The following is a 12,156-nucleotide window of genomic DNA, read 5'->3' on the forward strand; positions in this document are numbered from 1 at the left end:
TTACATAAACTCCCGTGCATAAGTTTGGGTTCACCCCCTAAAAAACATGCAAAAGTGTTCAGTCCATATCTCTGTGATTATACGTCCAATTCAAACTCTTTAAGCCGCATTCGAAAGGAAAAGAGTTATTCTTACTTCGTATGTATTTTTCCAAAAACATTCTTTGAACTTTGTGTACTAAATATGTACTTAAAGTTGTGGCATTTTTCAAAAAACACACTGAAAAAACATTACTAATTTCCTCAGCATTGGATCGATCAAAATTTTAAAACAAGGTGTCTTCAGAATCGTAATCTTATATTCTTTGAAGAGCACTCATGAAATTTTTGCGGAAAAATCTGAAAAGTATTCAAAATAAATAAAACAGTCAGTCAAGTCATCGTGCAAAAGTTTGGGTTCACCCCTCAGTATGGTGTATCGTGCAAAAGTTTGGGTTCACCTGAACTTACTTAAATCTGTGAAATCTCAAACCAATCATGTACGCGCCATTATTTGCGCTCAAAAAAGCTTTAAACTATTAAAATCGGTTGAAAAATGACAGAGATATTGACAAAAATGATGTGCGTGTGGCTCAGGTGAACCCAAACTTTTGCACGATTTGCATCATACTGAGGGGTGAACCCAAACTTTTGCACGATGACTTGACTGACTGTTTCATTGATTTTGAATACTTTCCAGATTTTTCCGCCAAAATTTCGTGAGGTCTCTTAAAAGAATATAAGATTACGATTCTAATGACATTTTGATTGAAAATTTTGGTCGACCCAATGCTGAGGAAAAGAGATATGATTTTTCAGTGTGTTTTTTGAAAAATGTCACAATTTTAAGTGAAATTTAGTATACAAAATTTAAAAAATGTTTTTAGAAAAATACATACGAAGTAAGAATAACTCTTTGCCTTTCGAATGCGGCTTAAAGAGTTTCAATTGGACGTGTAATCACAGATATATGGACAGAATACTTTTGCATGTTTTTGAGGGGGTGAACCCAAACTTTTGCACGGGAGTGTATGTACATTTTTCGCATCAGCATGTGTACTATTATTGAACAATAACATCTGAACAAACGCCCGGATGTATGCAACCTATAAACAAGCATGATTGTGTGCATACGTTTACAGCATGGCTAACGCCGAACTGAAGCGGGGCGTTTTACCCCGCAAAACAATACATATGCAGTTAAGCAAGCATTTTTTAAAAAAATGATTTATAAAACTCAGAAAAGCTAAAATGGACAGCTGTTTCTACTATTTGATAGAAAAAATGTTTGTTTATCCGACCATCATCAAAAAAGAGCATACAATAATGTTTTTACATATAAAATTGCTGTTTTCCTTAACATGGGCAAACTACCCCCAGTCCCCCTACCGAGCCGATGGAGTCTAGCTTTATCCAGCAGACTTAGGGGCGTGATCAATTAACATCCAAGGACAAACACCAATGTTTGGTCGGTGGTCTTCTGTATGTTGCAGTCAACAATCGGCCGGACATCGCTATTTCAACATCGATTCTTTGCAAAACGACACAGACTTAGCTGGGAGCTCAATTAATCGAAAATCGAACAGCGGATTCCTGTTTCAACTTGGCGGAGCTTCAGTTGCATGACCAGCATGAAAGCAGACAAGACTCTTTCAAGCACTGAATCAAAATAATTCTCCCTGGTAGAAAGTGACCAGATACTGCTTTGAATTTTGAAGTTGTCCAACCTCTGTTGCTCGTAGGCACGCTTAAGAGTGTTGAATTGAGCATCTAATAGATCCGAAGGAGATGCAAAGTTATGAAAGAGAATGTGGGGTCGTGAATGACTTCAATATCAGGTTGGCCGATACGGCGCTGCAGAATGGTTATCCGTTCCGTGGCGTAGTTGGTTAACGCGCCCTATCTAGCGGACTGGGGAGTCGTGGGATCGAAGCCCATCAGAACGATTCCATTTTTTTTTTCATAATTTTGCATCTCAATTTGTCCAAAAGCGTTACAGCGAGAGGTATGAGAATCTTATATATTCAATTCAATCGTTGCTTATGAAATGGTAGCGTTCATGTAATAAAAAATACTTTAGCCGCCTTTAAAAATGTACACGACACTCAGACTAAAGTTCGTGACACGCGTGGAAATGGTATATTGCTGAATTTAGTTAGCACTATACCATTCACAAATAGTTATATTAACTTATTTCCGATTGTTAATCTTAGCTGTTGAATAGTACCGCTATCGTTATCTAAAAATGAGCACAACTCCCATAATATGTGTTCGAAAAAATAAAAATTGAAAAATATCACAACTGCACCTACCTTCTTTACGTGGAACTTCTTCGCAACCAAACTCTTATGCTCCTGGGTGTGGAATTGCCGCGCAATGAAGCTTTCCAGATCCGAATCCATCTGCGATCCCGCATCGCTCTGCTGCTGAGTGGGGCAATTGAACATGTGTTCACCATCGCACATACAATCCTGCGCAGCTTGGTATTCCCGACTGAAGGCGGCCGTATTTTCAAAATCCATCGTGCATCCTTGGTCTTCCGAGTATCCCACCGGGCATGGGTTGGGCGGATTGCAGTAAGCCGGTAGGCTGGCATCGGTCTTCACCTGCGGTTTCGGATGATGAGGACCTTCTCCAGCTCCACCGGACACATACTGATGTCCCCAGAGCGAACTATGCTGGAGGTATTCCTGATCCCGCGGTGACGGATTCGGGTTACCATCCAGCAGCGCATCGTAGTCCAGTTGTTCCGATTCCAGGTCCTTGCTGGCCCGGGCCATCATCGCCAGCCGTCCAGGAAACTCGTCCATCGGGTCGATGTAGGAATCGGCCGCCTCGGCGATGTCCTTGCCCATGCGATCCACTATCTCACGCAGCAACACGTCCGACAGTAGCTGATCCTTCAAGCCCGCTGATAGGTATGCCAGCGCCGGTCCACTGGCAGCCATCAGCGAGGCCAAAACAAAAAAGAAGTACATTTGGTGGTGCTCACACACGGAGAGGCACCCGGGTTTGTCCTGGAAAAACAAATGAGAAAAAGAGTGGTTAATGCAACTTGTTAACTTTCTTCCAAGAGTGAAATGGTTGATGTTGATAATCGCATCGAAATGAGCAATCACTTCGATGATAAGGACAAATTTTCCGAAAACTAAATCGCAGTTGCCTATAGTCCAGGCTCATTAATTCAAATAAGAAAGCAAAGGGTTCCGCCAATCGTGGTGAGTTGTTTCGAATTTGGAGGAAACCGCAAAGAAAAGAGACTGTCGCGTTTTGCCGGAAATTCTTCTCAAAGAAAAAGCACAATTTGTTTTCTTATGAAGACAAAACTGAAAGTTTGTTCATGGTCGTTATGAAATGTCTTTCAAGTGGTCAATAGGTTACCTGAAGAGATCAAAAATGGAATACAGCAAAACTTCCATGAGTCGATATCTGAAGGGACCATCGACTCATGGAAATATCGAGTCGTGGAAACAATTGCCTTGCGGGGATCAGCATGAAATGTTGTTTTCAGTATAGTTCCATGAGTCGATATCGAGTCATGGAATATCGACTCATGGAGGTTTCACTGTATTTGATTTACTTGGAGTTTTCCCCAGTCCAAGTAATCATTATGAAAAAAAGCAAATTGGCATTCATCGGAAAGGGCTTTCTTAAGAATGTTATTTAGCTCACTTCAACATAAGTGATCTAAATAAAATTAGGGCTTTAGAAATTGCAAGACTTATGTTCGATGTCCGTGTGACATGGAAACATTCATAGAAACCTAGAGTTAATTTTCAGATTCCCACTCAGTGCGGTTGGTGTCAAACATGAGCTCATTGTAACAAACATTGTCACATGGATGCTAAATGCATGATTTGTGGAGGATCTTCTCATACTAAAGGCGTCTGTCATATGAAAGAAGATACCAACAAGATTGTATGTGCAAATTGAAGGGATAACCATAGGTCTAACTTTTGGGATTGTCCTTTTTTTACACGGGAGAAATCTGCAAATACCTCTGAGAGGGTAACTTATGGAGTGTGGGGATGTCGCACCAATGACGACCGACTGAACCCTCATCTCCCGACTTTAACAATGTTACAAGGGACCAGCCTAGGCAGGGCTAATCCTCTGCAGCCAACTCATGGTCGGCGTGCCATAGGAGCTGCAATTCTAACATAATGTGAGTGACAGCCGTAGTTACTGCATTCCAGCAACAATCTTAACCTTCCGGTTGTCTGCATTCGGCGAAGCCAACAATCTCAACCTTCCGGTTGTCGCGCGGTTGACCTTCGTCAGAAGCACCGCGCTGATGCTGTATACGAATACCGAGGGTTTTAACCGATGTTGTACAAAATATAACAGCACGACTACTGAAGTGTTAACACCCGTCTCAGTACGTCATCGTACATCGTATTCCATAACATTGGGCCCAGGATTGAACCTTGAGATACTCCCGCGGTAATACGAATGCTTGTCTGCCTCTCCTCTGTGTCATACAGTAGAATCCTACCATTAAAATAGCTTTCTAGAAGCTTTCACTACTGCACCGGTACCTTGAGGTAGTGAAATGCGTAGGCTATCGCTTCCCAGCTTGCGCTGTTGAACGCATTCTTCCCATCCAGAGTGACAACCGCGCAGTAACGTATGCCGCTCCTTTTATGCTCGATTGCCTCCTCAGCTGTCTGAACGTCCGACTGGATAGCGTCCAGAGTAGATTAACCTTTCCTGAATCCAAACTGGTTGTTGGACAGGTCGTCCGCATCTTCCGTATAGGGTACTAGCCTTTCGAGGATCAAGCTCTCCAATAACTTTCCCGTCGTATCTCGAATACAGATAAGTTCATACGCCGACGACTCACCGGGTGGTTTCCCCGCCGTTGGTAGTAGCATTAACTTCTGTTTCTTCCATTCATCCGGGAGTATTCCTTAATCTATGCAGCGTTGGATCACGGTTCTGAACATGTCCGGATAAGCATTGACTGCCGCTTTTAGAGCCACATTCGGGATACCATCCGGTCCCGGTGCCTTATTTGACGCGATGATTTCACGACTTCTGCCAGCTCTTCGTTCGTTATCCTCGCTATCTCTTTTTTTTTCCTTCATCTGTCTCATACGGCGCTGGGAGAGAGAGGTTGTGGGATGATGCGGGAAGTGTACATCGATTATCGATCGCAGCAACTTGGGCAACTTCTCTTGGGGTTCTATGGCACCTTTGGTCTTAGCCATTACCACTCTGTAGGCGTCACCCTACGAACTCGAGTTGGCACTTTCGCATAGACTATCAAAGCATGTCCGTTTTCGACTCTTGATATCCTTTTTGTGAGCTAACTTTGCCTTTCTGAATACTTCACTGCGTTCTTCTATTTGTGCTTCTGTGCATGCACGTAGCATTCTTCGTCTAGCCCAAAGATTTGCAATTGATTCGCAAAACCAGTACACGACGGCCTCTCTAGGAGACGCTTTTCTCAGCTTGCAAGCATTACACGCTCGTGATATCACAGCAACAAGCTCTTCACCGTTTAGGTCCAGAGTGTTCCGCCCAAGTAACCAGTAAGCACGATAATGCGGCACGGTAACAGCATTATATGCGCATATAGGGTAATCATTTGATGTATGTCAGTTTTATATACGCATATAATGCTATTATTATGCCAGAAAAGGCGAAATAGCGTGCCATTATAGTGCCAAGATATAACCGTGCTTATCTGCACCACTAATGCTGATATAAGACCACGTGAGAAACGTCAGTTGTTTTCGCCAGGTTTTTAGGGCGAATATTTTGTGCTTTCGCTGCGTAGCCAGAGAGCTTTCGCGTATGCGGCCAAGCAACTGGTACACGAGGTAAATAAATGAATGAATGAAAACGGAAACCTCTAATAGTATGCAAAAAATGTAATAAAATGATACAGATAGTACTTCTCCGTATCAGACATATTCGTTTTGGTAGTTTTTATGCTTTTGAGGACTTGCAATTGCCACATTTTGATCCTCGTTTTATGATGATGAAATTCCTCATTTTGCGTATCGAACCTGCGACACCCGTACTGTTGAGTTGTTGTCTTGCTCCTTTGCTTCTACGGCCACATAAGATGAATAGTATTGGAAAGAAAAGTGACCAATTTAAACCATCACTTTTCCACGTCATTAAACCTGCAATTGTAGTAGTGAGAAAATGTATGTTTGACTCCCTCTTACCACTATATGCAAACACAAAGCACGTGGTATATCTGTCAAAACACTGGATGGCATTTAAACATGCCCTGTATTCGAATATAAAGCCAATATAGTGCTTATCTAATGCCTGTATGCATCAATCTTAGAAGCATTAATGATGCTGTAATAGGATTTCTATGCTGCGGAAGTGCTGTTATAAGGTGTGTAAGCATTTGTGGTGCTATTATAATGCATGTACGCATCTATGATGCTGATTAAGGGCTTATTATTAGTGCTTATGGTTACTTTGGCATTGGCGCCTCATGGCTTCGAACGTCGAAGAAGCGCGCTGTTTTCCAACCTCGGGCTTGAGTCGAGTTATATCGCACTGCCCTCCGCCCGTCTGGTATTATACTATAGCGAATCGATTGATGACCACTATGAGTACAATCGTCATCAACGCGTCAGTTCATGGTACCTTAAAAGGTTAGGACTACAAAACGTCACGTCAATATTCAATTCTGCACTATTTCTGCGGAAGGTACTCACTGTACCCACCCAGCTCTACATTTGATGCGGCCAGGGATTCCAACAATAGCTGGCCTCTTTGTTTGGTGCAGCGGCTACCCCACTTTAACTGTCCATGCATGAAAGTCGCCAGCTATCACTACTGGCTGCCGATAAGCTAGTTCGGCTATCATCCTGTCGACCATGTGGGAAAATTCCTCAATCGACCACTTTGGGGCGCATAACAACTTCAATAGAACACGCAATTGATTTTTGCTATCACAAATTCGTAATTTGAGATAAAAACTACTTCTTGGATTGGTTATCGTCCTGTCGTCCCTATAGCTGCTAGCTGGCCTATAGTTGCTAAAGGCATATGCACAACTCAGTTCCCGTTTTTGGCTGGTAAGCGGTATGGGTCCGATAGCAACACAACGTAGGTCTTCGTTTCCGAGGTTGACTGCCATAGCAGCTACTGAACTGCACGTACATCTAGCGACCTGTATTCGAGGAAGTTATTGAATGAAGAAGTTTCTCTTTGAGCCCAACAATATCAAGCCTAATATGATTCTACTGGACGTATAGAGTAAAGTGGGGCAAAAGTTCGAGTGGGGCAAGAGTTTCTTTTTAAGATTTCTAGCTCAAATCAAATCAAAACTTAGAAATGTCATGGTGGTTCAAATGCTATTCAAGTAAGAGACTTTCACTCCAAATATCATAAAAATCGATTGATATTTGGAAAAGTTATGGCTGTTTGTTGTTTTTCGACGTAAATGTTGTAATATTTGGTCAAACTTTCGATGTATGGAACCAAATGAAGATAAAATATTTTTCAATATTTTATGTAAGGGCGTTTCTAGGCCTAACATAAGGATGCTTTGACGTGTATAAGTTTTTCCATAAATAGTTGGAATCAATTTTTGGCCCATAGCGGGGCAAAAGTTCGAATCTGTGGGGCAAAAGTTCGACCTATGTATAAACCCACGGAAAAATTTTCGAATTGCCTGAAATCCACATATTTTCTTCAAATTTAGTGAAAGTTGCCTGATCGTGCGAAAAATATCACAAAAATTTTACATTTTCACTTAGTTTTGCGAAAAACTGCTATTTTTTGGGTGTATTACAATTAACCCTGTTTTGGGCATTTTTTGATGAAAATTTAGTGTGTATTTTTCGGCAAACATAAGTGTACGGCTGGTATAAAGTATGCCTGGCATAAAATTATTGATATTTTGTGTTTTGGCCAACGAACTTTGGCCCACTCTAGATTCGAACTTTTGCCCCACCGGTGGGGCAAAAGTTCGTTTAAGACAATCAATTTTGAAACAGTTATAACTAAAAATGGGTAAATATTTTGACACAAGTTTGTTCAGCAAAGTTATAGCCAATATGTTGAAGGTTCGCTGTATGGTATTTGTTTTGTTTCATCTGCTATTATTTTCCTGGAAATTTTGATTATACCACTAAGGTCGAACTTTTGCCCCACCTTACTTACAACTTTCACAAAACATTAAACATTAAACGCTTGTAGATCATAAGACTTGTGGTTCAGAACTTCCAGTATTTATTGAATGACTTGAAGTAAGTTGTTAGATGACCCAGATTATCATGGATGACCCAAATTGTCTAAATATATCTCATTCAATTTCATCTTGATTTCATGAAGTTTACTTTATTTAACCACTATGAACATGTACTAAGGTCTGTGTTCGAAAAAAATGCACCAGACAAAAGTGTTCGCCAAAAATTTATTTCACGTCGGACTTTCTTGAAACTTTCAGGGAATGAACTAATACATATGTATTATGTTTCGGCATAATAACTTTATTCAATGTCCTTTCCTTCGCTGAAAGCCCGCACCTTTCCCTTAAGACCCCTCATTACATTTTGTGCAATGGTGAAGCCAAACTTTTGGTCAGTTTCATCCATGCTTTCTTCAATTCCAGCTCGTTTTTAAACATCTTGAATGAGTTTCGAAATGTGGCCTTTATTGTAGCCCGAAATCTTTCCACCGGACGAATTTGTGGTGAATTTGGGGGGTTGGTGGTTTTTGGTACAAAAACAACGTTATTGTCGATCGCGCGTAATGGCATGATGCCAGATCCGGGTAATATAATGTCTCGCCTCCGTGAGACCGTTGGAAGGGCAACAGACGCTTCTGGAGGCATTCGGTGCGGTAAATTTCGCTGTTGATGGTACCCGTTGTAATGTACGGTTTACACAGTTTACTGTATTGGCATATGGCCTGCCAGACCAAGTATATTTTGGCAAATTTGTCCATTTTTTTTTCTTCCTTGTGTCTTCCAGAACATCAAACCGTGATTTGGCAACGTAGAACTATAGCCCCGGTATCTGCTGTGCGTCTGCCTTGATTTAGGTTTCGTCATCCATAACCACACATTTCGGTTTCGTTAACCACTCTCGATACAGTTTCCTTGCGCGGGATTTGGCCGCCGTGTTTTGTTGATCAAGCCGGTTCGGTGCCTTCCGGACCTTGAATACACGAAGCCCAGCTCGTTTCATGGTTTGCTAAACGAACCAGGCGGAACTCTTGGCCTTCAGGGCCGCATCGCGCATCGAATGATTTGGATTACGCTTGAAATAATCCAACACCTTCCGGGCCTTCACAGGGTCAGCTGTCTTTGATTTTCTTCCACTTCCAGCCGCCGCTTGGTCGTTTGGGACTCCTTAAAAGATTTTACCCCCCGAGAGACAGCTGTATGGGTGATTCCCAGTTGTCTTCCGATCCACATCATGCTCGCAGTCGGATTTTCGATGACGGTACGCAACATTCTTCGGCGATTTTCTTCTTGTTTCGATGCCATCTCAATAATCACTTAACCGATTGTTATGAAATTTGGCACATTTGCACGTTGCAATACACTCCAATCTAGTTATACCCAGATTGACAAAAAAGTTACAAACGAATAAAAATTGTGCATTTTTTTTTGAGTACAGGCCTTAAGGGTATGCGATGTGAAGTTTTTCATGCCGATACGAAAATAAACTATACATGGCATTTCTAGAATTGTTAATGACGAAACAAAGCGAAATATAAAAATCTTTCTTTAAACAAAATAAAAAAATACGCGGAATTTTGCGAAAGGAAAAATATTACTGTATTCTTCACTATAAGGCATGCGAAATCAAACTCCCAGTGTTATCCGGATCGAATCGGAAACGAACACATACACGTTCAATATGATCTCGCCTCCAAGCATGTTATAAACTACAAAGAAGTTCAATTACCGGAATTCGTAAAGTAAATAGGTTCGTGAATTGGATCAATTTGTTATATGAAGACTTAAGTTTGTTGAAAAAAAAAACATTTAAAAAACACCGATTTGGTTTCAAGTATTCTCAATAGAAATCCAGGGCTTTTTTAAGACATAATATGGGTTTTTAATGCATTCCCAAGTACAATACCTTGGGAAGAAAATGTCTGGAGGAATTTAAACAAAACATGTAAAATTTGCAATAAAATGTCCAAAAGTTAGAGCTTTGAGAGGTCCTCGGAATCTCCTGTAGGATACAAGGAATCTCTGTGATCCGCTTAGGAATCATTGACAAACCCCCTGGGTTCCCAATGGAAACCTCATGGTAAACCCCAACAAACTATGGAAACCCCTAAGATTTTCTTGAGAACCTCTAGGAACCCTTTGAAAATCATTGAATACCCTTAGGGAATCACTTGTAAACCACGGAACCAGATAGAGATCTTTATGGTTTTTGAAATCCCTTGAGTGGACTCTATGGAATGAAAATTACTCACAAACTTTGGAAGGTATATGATTTTAGATTTCAAATATTTCAACATACTCTACAGATATAGAAATACGTGTCACAACATGTCAGATCCAGCAAATATTGAACTTCTGTGAAAATAAAGTTCCAATAGGCCACTCTTAAGAAGGCATAAACCAAGGGTCGAAACGTCGGATGATATTCCCTTCTTATTTTTCTTATCAACAGATAAGCAAACTCAGCGGATCCAAGGTGTCCACGAATGAATAATCGCAGTTTTGAAAAACAAAGAAAGGCGAGGAAAAACATTCTCAAAAGACCACAATTAGAAAAACGAAAGGAGGCTATGTCTTAAATAGGAGCCCTTGGTTCATGGATGACCCCCTGAAAGCTTGACAAAATGTTGTCCCAAATATATGAAACGAGACTTCAGTTTACAGATAAAGACCATATTCCGAAATTTGGACCACATTAATTATGTACATTCCGTTACGACAAAGACAGGGAACATTATAGAACAGTTTCATCGGTAGACGAGTATTATAGGGCAGGAACAGTACCCTTGTGTTGTGCGTCCATGAATTCTTTCTGCTCACGGAAATTTTTAAAACTACCTAAAACAATGAACAGTATTTCTCAGTTCTACAATGGTACTTTTCAGTGCAACTTTTTTCTATCAATCTCATTTCAATCCTTACTTGGACCCGTGCATTCTATTTTTCGTTGGACCCGTTAGCGAAAGCTAGCGGTGGTTATCCTTGTTGGACACCGCACACTGGGGCAGAATCGAAAAAACGCGGAAACAACCTGTAATTCTTCGGAATGAAGAGATAGACGTTTGGTGTCTTCAGCGAAAATGGTCCTTTCAATGAGACCGATTTTTTGACATAAAGTCATATATTTTTGTATTATTCGCATAAATGGCTCATATGCCATTTCGGTCAAATGGCATTTTAGGTGTATGGTTTTTTCCGCAAAGTTGTTCATTGTTTTATGCTGAAAATTATTGCTGAAGACGTCAAATTTCCAAGGCCTACTGGGTTTAAAATATACACATTTTTTTCTGAAAATGGTGCTAAAAACCGTAACATTTGAGTTTTGTTTGTATTTTTTTCACATAAAATGCCATATATTTCCTATGACTATGAAATGTATTGGCATAAAGCAGGTCTACTACAAATTTGATGGTAAAAATAAAATTTTGTTTGATTTTTCAAAGAATATTTCCAAAAAACAGAGATATTGCGAATAGGCCATTCTTGCGATCGGGCAATTTCCGGCAGGTGTTTTCATCGCCATCCACTTACGAAAGGTCAGAGCATTATTGTCTATTATTTTCTAGGATATGATATTCGATATATTTTTTCTAAGTGATCTGGAAGTATGCTAAGCTTATAAAAAGTTTCAAAATTATTATAGCAGTTTGCCAATGAAAACAAAAGTGCATAATAATAATTACCATTCTTTGCGGTTTACTGGAGGTTACATTTACTTAAATATTTATTACATTCATTGACTATGTATTTTCTTTTCGCAAAAATGCCATAAGCGCCAGATTCATTATGTCAAACAATATCGTTCGATTCGATACATAGGTAGCTATATGATTTATTCTGAAAAGTTTATCGTTATTTTATCCTGAAAATAATTGCTAAAGATGTCGAATTTTGACAAACAGACAAAATTTCAAGAAATTTTGTACAAAATATTTATTGTTTTGCTTGTAATTATTCAGTTTTAATACAATCATCTAGGCCTATGACATTTCTTGGCATGAAATAGAGATGGTG

General features: G+C 40.2%; 1 protein-coding gene across 1 annotated transcript in view; it reads right to left on the minus strand.

The window, feature by feature from the left end:
- Positions 1-12,156, minus strand: part of LOC5573386 (neuroendocrine protein 7B2) — a 43,287-nt gene that overhangs the window by 14,264 nt on the left and 16,867 nt on the right. Inside the window, exon 2 of the mRNA XM_001654507.2 lies at positions 2,291-2,995. Coding sequence (XP_001654557.1) covers positions 2,291-2,956 — 666 coding nt within the window. The 5' untranslated portion in view covers positions 2,957-2,995. The remainder of the gene's footprint in view (positions 1-2,290; positions 2,996-12,156) is intronic.

Source organism: Aedes aegypti, chromosome 2 (assembly GCF_002204515.2).
Source record: "Aedes aegypti strain LVP_AGWG chromosome 2, AaegL5.0 Primary Assembly, whole genome shotgun sequence".
Classification (NCBI taxonomy): domain Eukaryota; kingdom Metazoa; phylum Arthropoda; class Insecta; order Diptera; family Culicidae; genus Aedes; species Aedes aegypti.